Source organism: Rhipicephalus microplus, chromosome 2 (assembly GCF_043290135.1).
Source record: "Rhipicephalus microplus isolate Deutch F79 chromosome 2, USDA_Rmic, whole genome shotgun sequence".
Lineage (NCBI taxonomy): Eukaryota > Metazoa > Arthropoda > Arachnida > Ixodida > Ixodidae > Rhipicephalus > Rhipicephalus microplus.
The window spans coordinates 36,422,412-36,447,475 of NC_134701.1; the positions used below are offsets into that span (position 1 = coordinate 36,422,412).

At 42.8% G+C, this 25,064-nt stretch overlaps 1 protein-coding gene across 9 annotated transcripts in view; it reads right to left on the reverse strand.

Moving 5' to 3' along the window:
- LOC119169139 (uncharacterized) overlaps positions 1-25,064 on the reverse strand; it is a 748,171-nt gene that overhangs the window by 328,225 nt on the left and 394,882 nt on the right. For all 9 annotated transcript variants that reach the window (XM_075883059.1, XM_075883033.1, XM_075883044.1 and 6 more), the window contains 2 exons: positions 21,040-21,169; positions 1,948-2,133 (listed from right to left, as the gene is read on the reverse strand). In XM_075883059.1, coding sequence (XP_075739174.1) covers positions 1,948-2,133; positions 21,040-21,169 — 316 coding nt within the window. The remainder of the gene's footprint in view (positions 1-1,947; positions 2,134-21,039; positions 21,170-25,064) is intronic.

A 25,064-nucleotide genomic window follows, 5' to 3' on the forward strand; every position in this document is an offset into this window, starting at 1 on the left:
TGCCAAGGCTATCGAGGAGCGCAATTTGGCGACTCTTCTTGATGACAAAGAAGGTGGATTCTCGGTGCTCTCGAAACCCTTGTTCAATGAAAAGGCTGCCATCACAATCGACGAGGACTTCAAACAGGTTGATTTCAACCACCAGAAACAAAAAAGAAAAGTACTGCAAATACTGAAAGGACTAAACCTCGAGCACCTCAGAAAACAAGTTAAGAAGCAACCAAAGGGATCTCTTGAAGTATTCTTCACGTTGAAGACTCACAAGGCTCGAGCACCCTGTCGAGTTATTGTCTCCAAAAGAGGTATGTGGCAACGCCTCATCACCGGATACCTACAGAAGCATCTTCAGGTGTTGGCGAGAGGAAATCCTTTTTTAGTTAAAGGTTAGCGCTCGTCTGTGTTCTGTGTGTCTTCATTGCCTTTGTCTCATACGCGCTGAAGCCTATCTAAGTATGTAGCGTACTTACTCGCGTAATGATCGCACCCCTAAATTTTGTCGTCTAAATTCAACTTTTTTTTTTCCCCCGCGTAATTATCGCACCCTGAACTTGCGCATCGACATGTCATGCGCCAAGTCTAGCTGAACGCGCCTATGATTGTTTCTGTGATCTGAAAGCGGGCATCCCTATGCTAATGCCGTAAATTTACCGATTTAAATGAAAGCATTCCTTATTTAAATGGAAGAAACTGTTTTGACGCGCGTTACGTACTCACTATCTTTATAACTGACGCAAAGAAAAAAAATGCGGTGGCTTCGCTCCACGAAGTGCTTCGCTCCGTCAGATGCCACGTTTGTTTTGACATCCCACACTGTTACCACAGAACACCTATACACTACCATTTCCATTACAGTAGCGGCCGCCTGTTGGTCGACCTGTGTTAATCCCGCAGCAATGTTTTTTTTTCCTGACCACGTTTTTTTTTGTGTGCTTTGTGATCGTCTGTTGAAGCGCCGTTTCACCATGGGGCGGTATGGAAGCTTTACTGCCGCGTTTAAGCTGAAGGCGCTTGACTACGCGCTAGAGCACGGCAACCGCGCTGCCGGCAGACATTTCAGTGTCGACGAAATCCGGATCCCATATTGGAAAAAACAGTGCGACATGCTCATGACTACTAACAGCACGTGATAGGCTTTCCACGGACCCAAATCTGGCAAGTTCTCTGACATTGAAAAGGCAGTCCTTGAATATGTGAAGGACACGCGCAAGGACGGTTATGCAGTGTCATTAGACATGATACAGACGCAGGCGTGCACAGTTTCCCGGAGGCTGGGAATAGCCACAAAGGACTTCCGCGCCAGTTCCGGCTAGACGACACGCTTCATGCAACGGAATGGACTGTCGCTGGTATATTCAACGCGCTCGATGGAACGGAAGATGACCCTCTGTGGGACAGTGAAGACACTGCCAGTTCCGACAGGGAATCGTGCGACGACGACACTGACGTCAGTGATGCTTCAAAGTCCGAATGAACGTTAGGGGGTCAGAGAGGTAAAAAATAAAAGGGTAGTGTGCCATGCATGTAGCTCCTGCGTATTGCGTGCATTTTATTACAAAGGTAAGCCTTAAATAACTTTTATTTTTGGTTATATTCATGATAGCTACCGTAAGAATTCTGATTAGTGACATTTTTGTGTTTCCGGTGCTCAGAATATTTTTTTCACGAAAAATTTACCCCACGTAATGATCGCATCTCGAAGTTGGAGTCGATTTTTGAAAAAAAAAAAAGAAAAAGCGATTATTATGCGAGTATATACGGTGACAACTCGCCCAAGTCAAAGTGCTATTGCTTAATTACACATATATTATGATATATTGAACTGTTTCACAATCCTGTTCAAGTTTAATATATCCAGGATCTACTGTAGTATTGTATCAAGCATGCTTTACAACCACATTGCTTGTGCTTACTACTTCTTGAAGCTGTTTTGAAAGCAAGTCCCCATACCTGATTGGGGCATTCGATGCAGGCATTGCTTGCCAGGGTTTCTGCCCAGCTGGCCACCAAAACGGGGTCGATGTGGGCTGCGGGCTGCTGGGGAGCTTCATACCTGCCCTGCCAAGCACGCTGCAGAATGGCTTGAGGGGACTCCACACTTGGTCGGTCCTCTTCCTCACACATCATCAGTGAAGACTTGATGAAATAAATGAAAAACACAGGCTTACAAAATTAACTGACAAAAAACAAATAAAACTGTCAAGAACAAAGACCTCCTAATAAATGAGTGCACAGCCCTTGTGAATGTTAGTTGAAGCACAGCAGTAAGGTGTCGTTCCTGATGATGTACAATTTCTGCCAGTTCAGTGAAAAACAAAACAAAAAGATCACCAGGCCTGCATGGAACGTGCAACACACGTCACAGCGAAAGCTGTGAGCAGCTTTTCAGGGCCTTTTTTAAGCACTCTTTAGGTACATGCTAGAAGCATACTTGCAGGGTACCCAGTAAGCCATAAATAATGATAATTTCTGTGTAGTATGACGGCATTCATTATGCTATCCTTTGTCATCCTTCGGAGAAGCCTGGTGTCCGCTAAACACTTGCAATGAACTTTGTGAGAATTTAGTGTTTCATGCAGAGGCTGACCACGATGAAGAATAGTGCCTGAAATGGGTATGTGCCACAGTTAATAGGTGATAAAGAACAAGCTTTTATTTATTTTTTATTTTTTGTCTATCAGATAATGCCAGCTGCCTTTTGGGAGCTATGGTACGAGTGTTCACATCACATTGCAATATTACACAATCTATTGTTTCAGTCAACAAATGAAAAAAAAAAGAAATACACATCAGATTAAAAGCACATATAACCTCAACACTTGTGACCGAATGGGAACTGAAGACCCGAGCATGAAAAACAGGTCCGATAGCATTTGCAATAATACACTGAGGAAGGATAGGGGAGCAATAATATGTACAGGGCTAGTAACTGAACACCAGAAAAATGTATACGTAATATTGAACAAGAGTCCGCAACTTGAGAGTTAAGATAAATGAAACAAAATCAAAGAATGTGAACTCAAGGATAGCTTCTGCCCATGGATGCATACCGCAAAAGAATGAAATGGACTGCATAAAACATCACAGATAATCTTGCACTGCATTTGTGAAGGCATGAAGTAGGCGTGTGAAAATATTCGAATGCTTCAAACATTCGAATGAATAGTAGAGTATTCAAATTCACTTCAATTTGAATTTAAATTATTGAAAATTTCAAAGTATTCGCTACGAACGAATAGATGTATATTAGTCTGCATGTAACCACCTGTAAAGCTGGTGTCACGGCATTGCGGAAAAGCTGAGCCGCGAAGGCACCTTTTCAAGAAAAACCTGCTCTGTCGTTGAAGCTTCAGTTCCAGTTCAAAGTTGCCCTGCAACTCCTTTAGAGCATGGGCAAAAAACGCTGCCAATCGGTAGTCGAGGCTACCGAAAACATGCAAGCCAAATAATACTGTGTGGTACGAGGGGTATAATTGACAAATAATTCTCAAACACAGCTAAAAATTTCTCGTTTCTCTTGGCAAATGACACCACAAAATCAAAAATGAGTCGTCAAAGCCATTTTTTAGCTATTTGTTTATTTGAGCATGGCCCGCTAGATCGTTACTCAGACTGCCATGAGAGGCCACGACTTAACGCGCGCATGCACGATCCCACTAAAAAACCACTTATTCGAAGAAAAAAAAAAGTGCTCAATTTCACGAAGCCCACGTGACGTATTTTTTTTCTTCACACCATCCCTCTTCACTTAGCTTTCAGTGCTTTCACTGGGACGAGAAGGGAGAATGAAATTACAGCGTGCAACAAATCTTTGCAACTCTGCTCGTACTGCATGGTTTCTAAAGATTTTTGCAGCTGTGAATTCATGAGACAATAAGCTTCTTCAGTGAATTCATCCTATGATTACTTCAAAAAGTGTTGCAGGGCCCCTTTAAATGAAGATATTACTCTCTAATCGATTCATAATTCTTTACAGCTTAAAAGCTTGTTATGCAGGCTTATATGTATGATTATAATAAATTTTGACATGTTACATATATTAAAGGTTATCACTTGCATTATACGGAAAGTCAAATCCTGCTACTACTCAAAGTTGTGTCGACTTCCTTTGAATTAAAAAAAAAAAAAGCAGTTGCATAGAGGCTTCATTTTCGTTAAAAAAAATATTGTGCAGGTTAGTTAGGTTATAATAAATACGGCCATTTTTCCTGACACGCCATATATACTATTCGAATTCAATTTGAAATTATTCGATAAAAATTACTATTCACTTTGAATTCACTTCGAACCTGAAATTCACTATTCACAAAAGCTCGTTCCATTTTGCTATCGTTCAAGAAAAAAACTAACATTGCTATGCATTTGTTTTAACTCGTGACCTTGCAATCGTCTTACTGTACTTCCATCTCGTTGACCTTGCACTGTTATACAGCATATAACCTGTGAAGCTCATTCTAACCTTATGGTTTACAATATTGTAAAGCATTTGCAGTCGGTGCTATTTCCTGCATGATTCTGGAGTTGGAAGTTCACTGAAATGTCTGTGGCTAGTAATGGAAACATGCCTGCCGTAAGCGTAGAAGACAAATCTTAGCGCTTTTTTTTTGAGCGCGTTCAATGCAGTCACTATCGCATTTGGTATACGAGTCCAAAACCATGTCCGCATATTCTAATAATGGTCTAACTATAGTCGTTGTAATAAAGTTCTTTGGAATGTTTTAATTAAACAAATTTCATAGCATTATTGACCACAACGTCCATAAGAAAGATGACGAGGCTGTTTTCTGTTTTCTTCACTTTATCGAAATAACACACGAATATGAAACACACAACACGCACTAATGAAAACAAAACATCTTACAACCTTTGTACAAAGCTCTAAGCAGTTGCAAAATCAACTATAGTCCAACCAGAGTGTGGAATCAGCATGGCTTCTGCAGTGTCGTTCACGCATTTCTTGTTGTTCTTGCAGATCGGTGGCATGTCATGCGAAGACCAACATCGAGAATCACATCCCAGCGAAAGCTGGATAATAGGAGAAGCACTGACTGACGTAGCATTGATGGTACAACATACGAAAAAAAAATAACGTATGTGCTTCGACGGATTTTGGCAGATGTCCAGTGCCCGACTACAAACACTGGATCTTACGTCACAAATCGCTTCAGTTCAACGGACTACATAAGGCGGGCGTTTCCACCGAGTCAGCAGGGCGTGGAATCCGCATGGTTTCTGCAGTGTCAATCACGCGTTTCCTGTTGTTCTTGCAGGTCAGTGGCGAGGTTCTGGATCAAAACTATGGGGTATTTGTTTTGCTGGTTCCACGCCAAGTGTTATTTGATTGTGTTGTGCCCAACTCAAATGACACGGTTCGGTCTAGGCGTACTTTTCGCTTCCTACAGCATCTTTAGTTCTACTTTCTACTTCTATTTTTATGTGGGGATGTGGAACTTGACCCAAGGACTGGCAGTAGGCACAAAATTGCAACAACTTCTGGATGGTCAAAGTGCTATTAAAAAGAAGCTTAGTGCTATTGAAGTTGGGCAGGCGGAAAACAGATTAGCAATAGGTGAGCTGGGTTGGTCGTATCACTATGATAGAAGCAAAAGTGTCGAACATTGGCAAACTTAATGGTTCAATATTAGACTGTGCTGAAATGCAAGAAAACCAAAAGAAAAAAAATAGTGTCACTGACAAGAAAAGTTGGTAAACTAGAAAACCGTAGTCGATGACATAACCTTGCCTTTATAGAGTGACAGATACCGAAGCTAACGAAGCAAGCAAAGAATCAGAGAATCACATTACCGTACTCAAATATGTAGCTCCAAGTTGGGCATACGTTCTTTTAACTATAGAATGTGCACACTGACTCGGTGAATTTCAAATTGGCAGAAATAGACCGTTAATAGCCAAGTTTCTTCATTTTAAGGAAAAGCAAGACGTTCTTCATAACGGTAGTAAATTAAAAGGCTCCACTATTACTGTCTCTGAAGATTTTTCTCATCAGGTGCATCAGAAAAGAAAAATACTGTGGGAATATGCAGAAACACATAAAAGCGAAAGTGAAAAGGTCGTGCTGAAATATAACACACTGATACTTAATGGTAAAAAATACGATTATGACACAGAGAAACACCAAGTTCTAGCGCTGCAATGACCTTGTCAATCTGGAAGGGTGAACCTTTATTTCTTGGTAATTAACTGCAGAAGCATTAAAAATAAACTGGATGAATTTTTCTCATTTCTACAGATGTCCGGGCCTTCTGTGGTACTCAGAACTGAATCTTGGTTGAATGAGGAAATAAGTGACGACGAGGTGTGTCCGGCAGACTACACGTGCTACCGTAAAGATAGAAATGGTCATGATGGTGGTGTATTTATTTTAGTTAAAAGCAACATAGTGTCCTTCAAAGTTGACGTTGTTGTCGGGACATGTGAAGCTGCCTGGGGTCAACTCGAGCTGGCAAATAAGAAACTATTAACTATGCGTAGTTGTTATCGTGCACCTGAATCTCCCACAGATGTGATGCCAGAGCTTGCAAGTGCCATTGATGTCGTGCATTCGGAGTTCATGATTATCGAGGAGATTTTAATTTGCCAAACATATATTGGCATCAGCACTCACCCACGATATCGCCTTCTGGGGCATCTGCTCAAGAGATGATTAATATTGCCAATCTGCATGCACTACACCAAATGGTACTGCAGCCAACACATAGAAATAATATCCTTCATTTATTTTTTACAAACCAACCTAGTTTCACAACAGCTACTTACATCGTGCCTGGAATTAGCGATCATGATGCTGTGATATGTGAAATGAATGTACATTACCTTAAATCATCAGTGTGCGACCAAAGGCGCGTATACAGTTATTCTAAAGCTAATGTTGAAAAAATAAACGAGTCTTTAAATAGAAACATTTGTCGCGTTTGAGACCGTTGTTGAACAAATGAACGTCAATGAATTGTGGATTCATTTGAAAAAGAAAATGGTCGACTTGCGAGATGCGTTCATTCCATGGTGACACTAAACGGCTAGGAAAGCGAGAAGTAAGCCGTGGTTCACAAAAGAACTGTGCTAACTTATGCGAAAACAGTCGAGATGTTACCGTACTTTTTGCATTACTCCGACCTATATTAATAAGACACCACTTAAGAATGTAACACTTGAGGTTAAATCATGCGCCTTTAAAGCAAAAAATGATTACACTGAACCTTTACAGTCCCTTCTTAAAGACAAACCAAAATTATAAAACATATGTGCGTTCCGTTCTTGACTATGCATGTGCGTTTGGGACTTCTCTACGCTATGTGACACAGAAACATGAAAGGGTGTAGAACATGGCCACTCAATTTGTTTGTGGACGTTACAACAGAAACTTCAGTCCTACCCGCGTCAAAGAGTTATTGCAATGGGATACACTAGATTGTTGAACATGAAGACTTCGCTTGCAGTTTTTTCACATGTATCATTCAAAAGTTGGCATTGATAGGCATCTTTACATAAAATCACCTAACTCATATTCCCATAGGGTTGATCACCTAATAACTCCTATTCCCGTAGAGTTGACGACGAGAATTAGGTTTTGGAATTTTCCTGGAAAAAACACACTCCTTCAGTAAGTCTTTTTTTCCTAGAACAATACGGGACTGAAATCAATTAGACAGGTCTGTTGCAAATATATCGTCTAATGACATATTTTACGCCCTGCTAAAATAATTTTTTTGTGTTTGAGTTGCTGTTTCCTCATACTACTTCTAGTGATGCCTGCTGCATGCTTGTACTTGTAATTTCTTGTATTGTGCATTAGTGATCATATCGTTATGTGTTTATATTTTTTTATATCTATAGTATACTTCATTGATAAATCATTTATATGTATGCCTGTGTACTTTAATGTTGTTTTTTATTCTTCGTTCGCACATATATTCACGGTCCTGCACCATAGTGTATGCTATTCACCTTCTTGTCTCCGTATTAATGTATGTTTACTTGATGAACCTAAAGATTGCTGCCATTTGTATGCTTTAAATTTTTTTTCCTTGTTCCCCCCCCCCCCCCCCCCCCCCCACTGCAATGCCATGTGGCGCTGTGGGTATGGCATAAATAAATGAATAAATGAACCGTAACCAAGTCTCACTGGTGAGTGCTAGTATACTGAGGTGTTGCAGATACGTGCACGGGGAGGCCATCATCGCAGGAATTCGGCAAAGAGCAGGTTGACGACGCTCAGATGAAGGTGCAACAGAGCGGGTAGGTTACAAAGACAGGGTCAACGAAGTTATGCCGTATTCTCCTTAGACACCCGGACCAGGGGCTACAGCCAAGAACTCAGTCTGAGGCCTGACAGTGGACCTTGTGGCTGAGATAGCTTCCCGCTGTCTCCGTGGATTGTCGAAGCTGGAGGTTAAGCGAAGCAAGACACTCAAACTCTTGACCTCTGCCAGGCACTCGGGGCAGACCACGACCGTGATGCTGGCAAACTGCCTTCACCCTGCTTCTGCTCGGACAAACACCACTTTACCAACCTGCGTGGCACTCCTCGGGTAGACTCGTTGGCCTCCCATTCGGGCTTTGGGTTGCCGTGATGACAAGTCATTGGTCCCTGGAATCTTCATGGTGAATTCCTATTGGGCCACTTGCCCGTCGATACCTTGTGTGGCGTGGTCTCGCGCTCGACCTTTCTTTCACGTCATCTTCATATCAGCCACCGCTTGCGCACACCTTTTTATGTTGGCAACTTAAATGCACACACTTTATATGCACACCACACATCACAGTCATGTAGACTACAAGCTTAGTTATAGGAGTGCCATGCATCATGCGATTTTTCACCATGCAATGTTTTTCAAAGCCTTGGAAACTATGTATTGCACATGACTGCACCAACTTAGTGTGGAATTGATGTATAATTCCAAGTATTTGTATTGGTCTTCCGAAACCAGTGGAATATTATTGATGCTGTAGGCGTCGACTAGCGGCTTCTTCTTGCATGTAACTCTTATCTGAACACACGTGGAAACGTTGTGGTCACGTGTGTGGAGAACCGGAGACAACCCGAAGCTGCCCGAATATTGCAAAATCGAACGCTGGGTCAGCCAGCGTAAACGTAAGCAAACTCTACCGTTGTAGCAGCAAACAAAACTATGTGCCACATGCGTGTTGGTTTTTTCTGCACTGTCCGCTTGGAAATATGTAGCTAAGCTCGCGAAAAAGATGAAATAATATCCTCGAGCGTACGCATTTTGGGTACGACTTCATACCCTCGCAAGATCACTCACCGCGTCCGCCAACGAAACAGCCAGCTGGCGCACACCGCCTCAAGAATTATGCAGGGTGAGCTGCTGCAACGCTGAGGACTTAACAAGCTCAGGTTTTTTAGTACATCTAACAGTCACTGCACAAGACGACGCGAAATCCCACGAATGTGATTGTGTCTCCAAAAGAGCTTGAGGATCCGCTATCACGTATTATATGTCGCAAACACGCGTTGACCAACTTACGTTTTTGCCTAAGGTTTAGACATGCATAGGTATTGGTACCACAAGTGCGTGTTGTATATAAAATAAGCATTTGCATGACACGTTTTCAACCCATTTTAGAACTTGCCTTGGCTTGTTTTCCAGTCCTAAGTGGCACTTCACAAATGTCATGAACATCAGTTTTGATTTGACCTACTAGGTCATAGTACATGCTGTGCAGCATTATTACGAAGAGGTAAAACAAAAACAAATCCAACAATGAAATTGGCAACGAAAGCATGTATTCATTTCTGAATCCATTCTTCATTTTTTCACCTCACGTCGTATCGTATAATATCATATAACATAGCTGGCCTATAGATCGAAGTGGGTTGCACGCCATTCGTGACCAACGAGCATCACCAACAGCCGCGATCTAGGGCCTTCAGTCACCACCGAAGATCAATCGAGTAGTCAGGACAGGGGTTCTAAGAGGTTCACGTAAGCAAACATACGACGGAGCGAGCTAGTTCGATCACAATCGTGTTCGCTAAGTGCACAGAAAGCAGGCATGGCTCCACAAACGACTACTATATATATAAAAAAAATTAACTCTAAAGTTGTCTCCATGCGTGCGTACGACTGTGAAGTACACAACTTTTGAGGAATGTGCCCGATGCAGTCAGCAGACAACAGTTTGCCGCGTTGTCCACAAGAAGAAGCTTCTCGGTAAACATAACAAAAGCAGTGAACAGTAGCTTCAAGCACTCGTCGCCGCTCGTAATCGCCTCATCTTGCAAGGCGGAACAGCCTTTAGAAGATTACGCCACGCGTAATGACAAGCGAAGGCGCAGTCCTCAAGCGCCCGTATTGCAATCGATCGAGTCCTCACAAAGACATCGCCAAGCACGCATCGTACCTTTTCGGCGAGAAAAACGAAGGCCAACCTGAAGTGCGCCGCGGGGGGGGGGGACAGACCAGGTCGAGAAAAACGAGCACATTCTAGCTGGCTCTGGCAGCCCGCGAGTAGCCAGAAGTGGAAAATCGAAGAGCCCCAGTGCTAGACAGCTTCCGCGGTCACCTGACAGATAAAGTGAAGGAGCAGCTGCGTCGTGTTGGCACAGACATGCCCGTGATTTCGGGCGGCCTCGCTGGAATACTGCACCCTTTAGACGTCAGCGTTAATCAACCTTTCAAGAGTGAATTTCGAAGGCTCTACACTGAATAGATGGCAAGCAGCGGCCACGAGCAGACGCCGACCGGACGGCTGAAGAGGGCACTGCTTGCTATTGTTTTCGGATGGGTACTGTCGGCGTGGAGCTCGGTGTCAACGGACATTGTATCCCGAAGCTTTAAAGTAACCGGCATATCCAACAGCTTGAATGGCGCCGAGGATGACTGTTTGTGGGAGGGATGATGCTCTGCAAGACGCCATCTCGGACTCAGAGTCTGAGGACTCGTTGAGAGACGATGATATATACTGCAATAAACGTTCTACATTCGGTATATGGTACATTTTCTCTTGCACGCCTTTACACAGTATAATGTTTAAGAGACTGTTATAAAAGCAGAGCTAACACTGAAGCCACATTGATGTTAACCGAACATGACATCTGTCTGTATATTAAGAGCACATATGCAATGTTTATCTTCTTCTTGTAAATTTAGATAGCTTGCACTGTAATCATGATTATTTTGCACCGACTCCATGTCTGCACAATACCTTTTCCAAAAAATATTCAAGACCTTGCGAGTTAGGTGGTGAAATATGTGACTTCCACACGAAATTCTTGGGTTCAATTCCTGCTAGGATCTTCATTGTTATTTTTTGCAGTCATCAGGTCAAGACTGCCGATGCTTGGTTTTTCGAAGGTTGTCGTGTTTATCGAGTTTAAATTATGAAGCTTTGTTATCGCTGCTCTAAGGTAGATGCTAACTTTGAGGCCCATATCCGCATACTGCAGCCCGTGGTATACGAGAATGTGACACGCATGACTGAAAAAAAATTTTATGATATACACGACATGATTTTAAAATTATGTCAGGACCCGACACATATTTTCTTACCCTTGTACTCCCTATGCTGATTCTGGTCTATAATAAAGTAATGTGGCAATACGAGAGCGCCAAGACGTAGCTGACCAAGTAGGTAAATAAATACAGTCGAATCTCATTAATTCGAGCATGCTTAATTCAATCTTCTGGTTAATTCGAACTCACAATGAGGTCCCGTCAAAGCTATGTGTATTCCAATGGGCGAACACGCCCGGTAATTCGAACGCCCAAGCACTTCACACTGTTGATTCAAACATACCAAGCTTCGAAAATGCTCTTAGCACCCCGCCCAATCCCGCAGCGCCACCTGCGACACCTCAACGCTGCCCATGAAGGAAATTAAAAGGAACGAAAAGGCTGCAGTGAAATGTCTGCTCTCTCTCAAATGCCGATCTGGTGGTGGTGGTAGTGGTTAGAAGAGGAGAAAGGCCCCTAATTTCTGCAGCCTGGTCAGGAGCACGTGATCTGTGACGAGCCCGTGTCACGCTTCTCCCTTTTCTGTCCCTGCCATGTAAAGACCCTCCTCCTTCCAACCCCGTGCGGAAATAGAGAGAGAGAGAAAAGAAAAAAGAAAGCCGTCGCTGGGCAAATGAATGTGTGGTTGAAGAAAAAGAAAAAGGCACTATCTTCTGCAGCCCTTGCTCCTTGCGGGAGCATGGCTCTGGGCCTCAAGGGGGGGCGGGGGGGGGGGGGGGGGGACGGTTTATCTCACACGCCGGTGCTACGCTTCCCCCTTTTCCTTCTCTGCCACGTAATCTTTCTTCTTTCAACGACATGCACGAAGAAAGCTAGAAAAAAAAGACTGCTGCGGAGCGTTGATTTTCTCTCAAATAAGGATCTGCATCTCTCTGCGAAGAGACGCTCCTCCTTTCTCATCGCGTGTTGGCCATGCTGCGACTGCATAGCGGAGAGCAGGAGCCCGCTCTCTGCTACGCAGCGGTCGTTGTTGTCGTCGTCTTTAGAAAGTGTCGGCGCTAGACATTTCCACGCGCAACTTTTCTTGCCAGAAGAATGCTGAAGTCAAAGTAGAAATCCTTTGCAAGCTGCGTGCGAAATTTGTTGACTCACCGCAAGGCAAACGTGTGCAGACCCGCATCACCGATTACTTCAATTAATAATAGATGTCCTGTAATTTGTGAATAAATGTAAGTCTTCTTAAATTTCCCTCTTGTGTGTTAGCTCAATGTACATCCGCCACTGCATGGAGAGCCCTCCGTTCATTTAGCTTTCATTATTTATAACTTCTTTTAATTCGAACTCATTTTCGGGCCCCTTCGAGCTCGAATTATCGAGATTCAACTGTAGAAATAGGTTGAAATAATATTAGATGAATAGATAAAATAAAAATAAATTATAGAAACAATGAATAGATAGAAACACTCAAAGTTTCTTTAGTTCTCTAAGTATCGCTTAAGTATGGGTCACAAAAAAGAAATACTGAACAGAACAATGTACGCATACATGTCACCACCACAGCGAGTCCTTAACGATCGACGGACGGAACCTGGTTGAGACCTACGACAAGCAGGAACATTTTGCCCCCCCCCCCCCCCCCCCCCTCACAAAAATGCCTTCAAGAATCTACTCGCTGTGCGGTTTCTGCAGGAAAATATCCATGGTCGTGGGTTTGTTGTGCTCCTTTTCATGCAGCTGCTCATTGCATCACGCTTTAATGAAGTTGACACGTTTCAACTCAAGAGTGACGGCCATGTCAATGTTGCGTAGCCGACCGTGTCACGAGTATACAGTTGAGCGGATACCTGCTATGATAGCGAAAACACTTTTTTTCGTACTGGTAAAACTTCTCGAAGTGGCGCAAATGCCTTTCCAGTTGTTTGGTCAGCCATTCAATCGAATTTGAATGGAATGTATGACATAAAAAAAAGGAAATATTTATCATGACCCAACTAACTTGCACAATATTTATTTTGAATCAAAATAGAGACTGTATGCAAATGCCATTTTTTTTCATTAAAAAGAAGTCAAAACAATTTTGAGTAGTAGTTTCGGTAGGATGCGAGTGTTAACCAGTAAGATACTTAAAGTTTTATAATTTATTATACTTGGAGGATATAAGCCATCATAACAAGATTATAAAATGAAGAATTGATTTGAACGTAACATGTTTCTCTAAAAGGGCCCTGCAACACTTTTTCAAGTAGCCATGGAGTCAGTAAACGTGCTTGTTGCCTCACAAATTTACTGCCGCAAAGTTTCTGGAATCAGTCCAGTATGAGCGGAGTTCCGAAAATTTGTCGCACGCTGCAATTGCATTCTCTCTTCTCATCCCGACGAAATAGCTGGAAACTAAGAAAGGAGGAATGGCACGGTAAAAGAAAATACCTCACACGCAGCTCGTTACCTTTTTTTTTTCTTTGAATACGCGACTCTTCAGTGCAATTGCGCATGTACTCAAAGACAAGCGGCGACCTCCCGTGGCGGCGCCGGTGACGATGAGCGCGTTGTGCTCAAATCAACCAATGACTGTGACCAGAGCCGTATATTCCTTCCTGGCTGTGACAAGTGATTTTTGAGCATGTAGTCTTATTTGCAGAGGGAAGAAAGTAATTTTTAGCTTTGAAAATTTATTGTGAATTACAGGCCGCGTGCTGCGCTATAATATTTGCCTCACGTGTTCTCGGTAGCCTCGACTACAGATCAGCAGCGTTTGCTGACCATGCTTACTGAATGTTGCAGGGCCCCTTTAATTTTGAAGGAGGGCTTCACGGCAAAGCAATTTTCCTCTAAACAAATGTTTTCACGATTTAGCACTCCTAAATTGCAGTGAAACCACCTTTACAAGTGATCTTATGCGGATTAATATACACCTAATCGTTCATTGTGAATACTTTGAAAATATTCGATAATTAAATGCAAATCAAAGCGAATTCAAATACTCAACTATTTGTTCGAATATTCGAAGCATTCGACTATTCGCACAAGCCTATGAAAGTCATAACATTGAGGTGGAGCATGAGATCATAGATGAAAAGTTGTGCCTTGAAGAGCTTTGTGCGCATAGTACTGTGAACAGTGCAGCCATTGATGCTAAAGAGAGCATGTCAGTACTGAGCACTCTTCTTATCAGTCCTCATAAGCTCACTCGCCCTTCAACGTGGACACGGATGACATAGATGCCGACATTCAGATGTTCGAACATGCAGTAGTCGGCCAAGAATGGCCAAAAGAATGGCATCTGCTTTTAGCATTGGTCTTTCAGAGAAAGCCTTAACAGTAATACGCAAAATATCACCAGCAGATTATTTAAATTATAGGATGAAATGTAGACAATATTGCAAGAGTGTCAACTTTATCATCCTATAATCTAAATAATCGTTACACATTCTGCCGGACATTTTTAGTCATTTGACATACTAGCAGAGCCATTCTAACATGTAGGTGTTTATCTGCTTGGCCATTTGTCTGTATTGGCTGCAGGAAAAACATCACAGTTTCGCCGCAAGGGCGAAGCAATGTATGCAATAGCAACAACTTCGAATGCAATGCTGAGAATGGCAAGCAGATCAAAATGTGCAGCGCACTACTCACACATAATTGACGCACAAAACAACATACAACGGACGAGAGCGAATTAACAATGTTTACTGCTCGACACTCACCGTGCTGTTTCAACAAAAACTGCGCATGAACCGTAGTCTCAAATACAGAGCAGTGCTGACTACAGGGTTCATAGCCTCTGAGTAAAACAAAATTCCAAGGTTTTCAAGGACTCTTAAGGACCTAACAAATACTTTTTAAGGACCTAAAATAACACTTGAAATTGGAGAAAATGACAACACCACTTTTAACAGCATAAAAAGTTGCGATTCATTTTATTCGTATAGTTGGCACCATAAACGCACTCACATTATTATGGACTGTAGTCACTGTGTTCTCAATGTGTTTCGAACTCTTCATGTGATATTTAGGGGCAGACTCTCCATACAATAACATGTCGAAGCTCTTCCTACATAAGAAGACTTTGCCTAATGCGAGTTTGACGCACCTGGTGCAATCTACTCCCTATAAGCTGCAATGCATAACCAAGGTGCCTGGAATTCGCACTTGCCCAGAATAGTTCCACCATAAGTGACGTGACTGGGAATTTCTATGCACACTTGCACAGTCTTCACAAAAAAGCTAGGATTAGCTCCGTTGCTGCGGTAACAACGCAAGTGCTATCACAACTACAGTATACTAAAAAAGTACTCTTCACTGTACTACAACATTGCAACATGGCTAGAGAAACGAATTGAATTGAATGGTTTTTTTAGCTTGAGAGCACATAGTTGCCAGGCATGCAAAAAGTTCCACTAATTTATGCCTGAAGAAACTTTGATTGACGAAATTCAAGGACTTTTAAGGACCTCAGACAAATTTACGGGTTTTCAAGGCCTTGAAAATGCTATTTTGAAATTCAAGGGTTTTCAAAGCCTTCAAGGACCACTACAAACCCTGTAACTAACAAGTGTCCCAGTTATTATACCTTGCTGTGTATGAAAAGTGCGCTCTATTCACAAACGGGGCGTGTGCAGCAAGCGAAGTTACCTTTGTGGGCCCAGCAACTAATGCAATCGTTCCAGCGAAAGCCGAAGGCACACGATTCTCCCCCCCGAAGGATAAGTTGACGCACACAAATGCTTGTGTGCGTGGGCTTATCATTTGAGTGCATTTGTGTTAAACAACCTCCCCCTATTCGCAGGGCAAAGTACGCGTAGGGATAAGCAGGTGCCAGCACATCGTACCAAGCTGTGCGCCAAGCGCGGGCGCATTTTTTTTTTACTTTTTTAGATACGTATACATATATAGTAACAGATACGTATACATATGCGATGAATGACTGTGGCGACGGCAAAAAAGCACCCAAGACTGTCCATATATATTGCTATCGCAATAATAAGTGAAAAGCAGCAGGAACCAATTATCCAGACCAATACACGATCCCATGTATTGTAGCAAAACAGCCATTTGGGCTAGTTGGGAGCAGTTCGATATGAAAGATAGAAATGGGGCGTAACATGGACTGGAGGATGTCCATAATGTCTCATCTGTTTTTATCTCCTCCAGTCCTGTTACGTACTCCCCCCCACTTCTATCTGTCATAATGAATACGATCACATGTGGGCTTGGTGATGCGCTTACGGTATGGAGATGCTACAAAATACATCGAACACAATCTCAGAGAATAAATAGTCGTGAGGCAGAACTGTGTTGAATATCCTCCGCGGTGTATCCTTTGTAGCACCTCTCTACTGTAAGCGAATCGCCAAGCCCACAAGAACCAACTAGCCCCTTCTGTCGCATTACTGATCACAAGTGCTTTCTCAACTATATGTGCAACTGATGACTTTCTTTTGAAAAATGTCATCACACATCAAGACAGCTCTTCAATGACCGATGCAGCTACAGTGGTCACCCAATAAACGAAGCTCGTTTGAACGAAAATGCCTCATTAACGGAACTAAAGGGCTCATATGACTGGATTTCTATGTGTTGCACAGTAAAATTCATCGGTTAATAGAAACAGAGCTGATTGGTCACCTCCGGATAAACGGCACAAACTCTAAACACAGCATAGACTCGCTCAGGCCAAATGTAGTCTCACAACCATGACAGCAACACGAGACAAGCCAATCCAGTAGCCATTCTCGCTTGTGGCGGTATAGTGTACTTATAATGTATAGTGTATAGTGTGTTCAGGCACCCTCTCTCGCCATGCATCGCGTGAAGCAGCGCACGTGGACAAAAAAACGGGTTCTCAAGGCGGCGCTGCAGCAGCATGGGCTGGCAAGATTGTCAGCTCTGCGCCGCTCTGCCTTCTCGGGTGCTGTTCCGTGACCTGTTGCTTGTGTTTGCGCCCGCTTAACGAAAGTTTTTCTGGCAATGTTTTTGCTGGCTACGCGACAGTGAGGCGATGCCGAGTCATCGGTGGTAACGACACTGCTTTGTACTTAGGTGCGAAACAGGGTGTACCTTTGGAAAAAAGATGAGAAGCCATTGCTTTTCGCACCCAAAGACGAAGCATGGAAGAAAGTTTGGGAACAGAATTTAAATTGAAAAAATGGGACCTTGAACGAAAGCTGCTCTGTATGAGAGCTACACTTCGAGTCTTCATGTGTTCTTGAAGACTACGTGCACGTTATAAACGGCGAAGAAGTTCGCATACCACGTAGGAGACCAGAGCTAACGCCGGATGTCTTGCCGATGTTACTGCCTATTGCTCCAACGTACTTATCGAAGAAAGCTCCGCATCCAAGAGCTCCGAGAAAGCGGGAGAACTCGGTGGTTGAATCTACCATCTCCAAGAAAACTGCAGCACCCTGTGTTGACGGTGAGGCCACTGATTCAGGTTCATCGATGGACCTTCCTGCTGACTACGAATGCGAAGTGGCGAACACTACAAGGACTGCAGCTTCGCTCCTGGAACGCTTACACAAGCGTTGTTTAGATTGATTTTATATGAGCTCGATCGCACCGTATCTCATGTCAAAGAGAGCGGTAATTTACGTACTGTCACGACTTCATTTTTTCGTGAAGGGTATCAACCAGTCTCGAGAGGCAAAACGAAAAAAAAAAAGCTGCACGCGAAAATCAGTCTGTGTTTATAAAGGTGTCACCGTGATGAAGTGATCGTGAACTGATAATTCCATGGGATGGCAACGAATTTAATCGGTGTTACTGCTCACTGCAGTAGGCGTGCTCGTAAATAAGGGTTTCTATTTACAGTCTGACAGTGGTGCCAAGTGATGTTTCCTTTTGACTGCACAGTGCAATATCCCGGCCTCAGGAGCAGTATTTCGCCGGGCGCGTAATCGTTTAAGGACCCAAGATTGTCAAAATTATTCCCAAGTCTTCAGCTACGGCATGCCTCTCAATCAAATAGCAGTTTAGTCACCTTAACCACATGATGCAACTATTGACAAGAACGGTGCCGCACTCGTAACGAAGAAAGTCGAAGCTGTCGCAGTGTGAAGACTACGACTCGATATAGCAATAATATAACAAGAAACTTTCAGGTTTATAGATGCTCCTTCGATACCTCAATCTACCTAATTTTTTTATTCGTTCACCAACCTAGCTTTAAAAACTGTAGGCAGTTTCCCCAGGGATGACTGCTTCGCCGTCGTTTGTTAATACCTGCGTTTGGACCGTGTGTTGCAGCTTTGACATTTTGTTTTGTTTTGTATGCAGTACAAACAAACCCATTAAAAAGCTTTTCGCAGATGTCAGCAATTATGTATGCAAGCGCATATCACAGAATCTAATCCCAGCCAGGGCGGCTGCATTTTTAGCGGAGGCGCAAATACTGAGGTTCGTGTACCTAGACTTAGGTGCACGTCAAAGCACCTCAGGTGGTCGAATTTCTGGAGAACTCCTCTACAGCGTCTCTCATATTTGTATGGTGGTTTTGGGACGTTAAACCTTTGCTATTACTAATATCAAAGCACAGAAGTGCATAAAAGGCAAAGCGTGAGGTGACAACCCATGCTAAGGTGACGTCATCTCGCGGCTGTCGATACCAACTGCGTCAGCCACAGCTCCTCCCTGAACACAATACCCTATATTCTAGTACTACACTATAGTGGCGGCTGTGGGAGCCAAGTCGGCGAGTCAGTTGTGTGTTAGGCCTATTTGTGCGGCTAAGTGCGGTAGATCACGGTGTTATTTCAGCCTGATGGAAAGGAAGCGGCCGCACCATGCATTCTTGCTTGAAAAAACAAGCTGAAAATTCTTCAGGAGCGACCTGCCCAAAACATAAGCGGCGAAAAAATACAATATCCCGAAATCGACGCTGTTGCAAATCTGCAAAGGCAGAGAAAAGATTGAAGGCGCTGTAAAGAACGAGACCTTTGCATCTAAACAGATGCAGACGACGCCTTATGAACAACTGGAAAAGGTTCTTTTCCTGTGGTTTAAGCGTGCACGGAGTTGTAATTTGCCAATAAGAGGTCCAATTCTCAAACAGAAAGCTTGAGAGATCGCCATGGAAACGTGTTGAGAACTTCGTCCTACGTGACGGATGGCTCAGCCGCTTCAAAACACACCATGGCCTAGTCTTGAAAGCAGTCTCAGGTTAGAGTGCTGCAGTCAACAGAAACATTTGCACCAACTGGCAAAAGGGGCGGCCTAAGAAAATTTTGATGAGCTTTGAGCCCCAAGACGTTTTCACGTTGACGAGATGAGTCTTTTTTATAAGGCGCTTCCATCAACGACTCTCACTTTCAAAGGCGAAGCCTGTAGTGGAGGAAAATGTCGTGCTGGTGGGTGCCAACAAGGCAGGAGATGAAAAATTGAAGCTGCTGGTAATAGAAAAATTAAGGCACCAATGTTGTTTCAAAAGCGTTCGACATCTTCCCGTTGCGTACCATGCGAATGGAAGAGCGTGGATGACCATAGCCATTTTCAAAAACTGGCTACGGGAGGAAGATGCAAGATTTACGAGGCAAGGCAGGAATGTTGTCTTCATCGTGAATAATTGCCCAACGCACGGTCCGGTCGACTCCAAGCCATCACTCTGGAGTTCTTGCCAGCCAATGCACAACGGCAGTGATTCAGCTGATGGATCAAGAGGTTATTCAGAACATTAAAGTTCATTATTGCAGAATTGCCCCATCGATTGCTGCTTTGTGTGGCCAGTGCGAAATGCTACAGCATAGATTTATTGGCAGCCATCCACATTTTGGCCCGTGCCTGGGAGCAAGTGAAGGCAACAACAATATACAGATGCTTTCATAATGCTGGCTTTCAAGTGCAAGAAGCCGTACCTGATGAAAAAGAAAGCCCTGCTAATGCCGACATTGAGGCAGTATTCCAGTATTCAGTGAGGTCGTGCCATCTGCCCCATTCATGCTGCAGGACTACGAATCAATTGTTCAAATGTTCGTACCTGCCGTGAGGAGACTGTCAAGGCAATGGTTGCCGAAGTGCAAGATGAGGATTAACCTTCCAACAATGAATGCGGGGACAATATTGCCAGTGTAGTGGTGCCACCAGACCAATCAGCTAAAGAGGCTGTTGAACTTTTGCAGCGCTATTTTGAGCACAAGGCTTGTCCAGAATTTCTTGCTAGTTTATTGGGCATGGGTGCATACCTTGTGAAAAAACAACTCAAGCTTGCCAAACAAACCACCTTTCACTCTTATTATTTTTTTCTCCCACTCATCCTCATGAGTACCGTGAGGTTTGTGCAATTTGAATAAAGGTTTTGATTCACCAAAATAAGTGTACTTCGCTTAAACAAAACTTCTGATAAATGGAAGAGTTTTATGGATCCCCTTCGAGTTTCGTTTAAGAGGAGTCGACTGTACTTTCTTTCCAAAGCAACCACTACGCTCCTGTGCAACTAAACACAAGCTATTGACTGCTCATCATCAACATACATACATTCCAACACCCAAACACTCACTGCAATGCTCTCTGCTTAACATCACTACCAGGGCACTACGTTACTGCTTGTCCCATTTGCCTATAATTCCTTTCAACATGATACTACTGGGCAAAAAGCCACAAATAAGGGCCTCACCATATGATCATCCCAGCTGTCGTAGTCCTGCTCTTCTTCCACTTCGGATGGTGCAAAGTCAGAGTCCTCCGAGACAACGGTTGCCAAGTTGTTCACTGTGTCCTCCAAGACTCGGAAGGAGGCCAGTGCTCTGCGTTGCATTCAGCACTCAAGTGGTGGCTACCATACCCACCCAATTTTAACACACCCCAGAATGTGATAACTATGGCATGTCAAGACAGAAAACAATTAGACAAACAAAGCTTACCCTCATAGCTTTTTTACCATAAGGTTTGAAATCCAGTGGCTTTAGAGGAACACTAAAGAGATGTGCAAATAGCATCGTTATATCAGACACAGGGTCGCATCTAGTGTCACTACTCGCTCCTATGACGTCGTCACGCATGCATGGCGTGCTGGTACGCGCACATGGGTGCGCACCAGCGCTGCAAAACACATGCGCTGCTCAAAACTGCCTTGCAAATCCGTCTGAATTAAGTGAGGATAAGCTTAGAGTTCGAGCATGACAGCACGTCAGCTTTAAGTTTTATGATATCGATGTTTTGCGTCAGCTTGAGACATCAGCAGCAGTTCATGAGTTTGTTTTGTTTATATCTTCAAGTTGTCTCCTCCGCCACAAGTGTGTGTAGCTTCTGACCTCTGCGCACAATCTTAGCGCTACTCTGGTTACGTGCGTGGTTCACACTTCACTGGGGTGAGGTGTGCTGTAGCTAGCTGCAGAGCATTTCTACACGACAAGAAGGTCCCCGGAGCACATCTTAGCCCTGACTACGGAGCAGAGCGAAACGTTTGAGAACTGCAAATGATATTGTCCTTTCTTTATTATGATACGTGCAAAAATGCAGAGAAATATGCTTGGATTCATATATTAGAACACCAGTCTTTGCAAAGTGAGGTGGCTCATGAGGTCTAGATGAACTAGCGAAATTCATTCAATATCTCATTTATAAAAGGATTATTCACATCACAGGTATCTATCTATATTAAAACACCTGGAGACACTTATCGCAACGCAACAAGAATTTACTGATAAAAGTGTATGAGTACACTTGTGTCTCATGAGAAATCATGCAATGCTCCACCGCATGGCACAAGCGATGAAGCAACATCTCAGTTCAGATTTTCTTTGTCTATGTGAAGAGAAACATTTCGTACAACATTCATTATTTTTATACTTTTCCTTGGTCATTTACCTACAAAATGTATATTCTCAATTTTCTTTGTTTTGAATATCTTTGCATATATACTGTTTTTTAATGCACTGTTTACCAGCTGACAACCAAAAATTCTACACTTTTCACATTTTATTAATTCTAAAATATTTTTGTTTCTCTACAACATGTTTTTGGAAAAATAATTTTATTGCATAAAATTTGGTATGCTGCTATGCGTTGCTAGAGTACTTTTCAAACTGGCAAAAGCAGTCTTCCCGAGAAATGTGAAAAACAACCATTCCTGCGTGGTAACGAAAGAATTAGGAGCACATAGAAGGTGCATAGGAATTTTGAAAACATTTCCAGCGCATAACTGCTAGCCGTTTAAAGCATACCACCCATTACACAAAATGCAGCCATATGTGAAAGCTTCACTGACACTAGCCACTTTATATCTTATCGATTACATTGTAGTAATTCCCAATTTAAAATTTTTAAGTAACATCATAAAATGAAAAGTTCGACTAAGTGGTTGAACTACGCATTCAACTCTTACTCCCGTATTCTATAACATCCCTTCACTCAACGCTCCACCTTCACTTGAGAAAGCCGATGGGAGCGCCGTCTCTAGTCACGACAAGCCACTGCATATTAGCGATAATCTGCTGCGATTCTTAAGTAGCGCAGCGCCATTTTCAGGCAAGCGGCGGCACAGTGCTCAATTCTGTCAAGTGAAGAGTGAAAGTCGAGTCGAGGAGCGCTTGTTAACACGGGAGTTAAATTTTTTTTTCGTTTGTCGAGCAGCCACAGGCTAGAACGGCCTTCCCCGGGACATTGTCACCCTTGCCTCTTTCAAGGCCGATTGTCGATCACATTCAACACTGAAAACTATGTTCACCGAGTATTGTTAACCGAAATAAAACCCCACCCCTATTGTATTGCTTATTGCTCCTCCAAGAAAGGAGGTCTTTCAGGTAATAAACTGACCTCACTGAACGGACATGGGTTGGAGAACTAATTTGTGATTCGACTCATTCAGACTCACTCAGACTCGTAACGGACCATGAATCTCGTGAATCGAGACGAAAAATATTTTGGTGAATTTGAGTCTGGCGAGTCTACTTGAAGAATATTTTCTTGAGTGTGAGTGCGGCTCGGAAAAATATTGACGAGTCCAGTTGAGTTCAATGCATAAAGTATATTTCTTGAGTTAGTCTGAGTGAATTCCCCTTACTTTTGCTGACCTATTACCTTATCTACTAACCTTACCTATATTCACACTTATACTCATGTTTACTCACACATGTTGTTCATACACCGCTTTGACATTCATTGATCAGAGTCCTGAATAACATAGGGAGGTGCCTTGACATCCCTCCACTCTGCCAACTCTTGTAGAGAAATTCCTAATAGTGCTGCCATCTACTATGCACTTCATATTTACGAGTGCAAAATGTTAATTCTCCTTGGTGGACAATTGAAGAAGCAGAGTGTGAGACAGCATGCTTTCTTAGAAAGAAAAATGTATTCTGGAAGTTCATGCACTTCTACATACGCCCCGATCGCATGCGTACGTATGTGGTGTCGTCAACTAGTCCAAGCTTTGTCCACACAGAGTAGCTTCAGAGAGCCTAAAATGTCCTATTTTCACGTTTTCAGTACGTAAAAACTTTTCGTAGTCAACATACAGCTGATCTGTTGCTTTTGTTGCACTTGCAGTGAAAGGATTGCACACGCATAAGGGCGCAAAGCAGCTACTTTCATCATGCAAAATTATTTTCACTTGAAGTCAGCGTTCATAATACGAGTGGGACACCACTAGTTGCACTTCAAAAAGCAACAAATTACAATTCCCACAGCTCAGTCGTGCATGAAGGCATTTTACGCAAACTCGTGGTCCGTTGCCATTATGTGATAGCAATTACACTATGTCTGACTCTTCTGATGGGCGGCTGTTGGCAACCTGGCTTTGATTTCATTATCATGTACAGGCAATTTTTGGACTCTATTTATCGGTAGAAAGATGTGCGTTGAATTCAATTTTTTTGAAGGTTGAGAATAAATTTGCGCTCACACCTTCAGTTAAAAAACACTGCCATTAGCTGCCACTGGAAAGAATAATTTAATCTGAATTTCTCGCAGAGCCACAAGATCGTGCCGTAGGCTTATTCAGGCCACCTGTACCTGTATTTTTGGGCAAGGCTGAGTTTCACTGCCTATAATCTTAGTTTTTCGATTATACGATGCCCGAATTACACTACAGTTTGCATGGTCTCCTGAAAGTTCTATAAACGAGGTTTCTCCAGGGTAGATTCACCGGTGCTTAAGGTTCACATATAAAGCCATGGAATTTATTTATTTATGTTTGTAACCCCACTCGCCAAAGCATTACAGAGGAGAGCGGGTTACAAAATATTCAAAATAAAACAAAAAATGTGCTTTAACATACAAGAAACGAAAATCGGGAAATAAAATCTCTACTAACTGAAACAACAGAGCTTTTAAATGAACACAGTTTTGCAATAAAATCATACAGTATTAGTGGCAAACTACAAATGAAATAAAAATGCTGCAAAAAAATGAACAAAGAAAATGCCATAATTGTAGGTATGTGCCACATATTAGTGGTGGGAAAGGTTTCATAATAATTTTGACAGGTCTTCCATTTTGTTCTTGTCAAGACCTGTGGATTGTGGTAGTCATACACTCTTATCCTGCTAGGCGATTTCGTAGGGGTGAGCGGAGGTTCAAAATTTTGAATATATTTTGAATGAAATTTTATTAGCACTGAAATTTTACTATTTTGAACTCTTCGAACTTCCTAAAGACAAATACAGGAAACATACATTTGAAAGTGGCCCCTTCAAACTT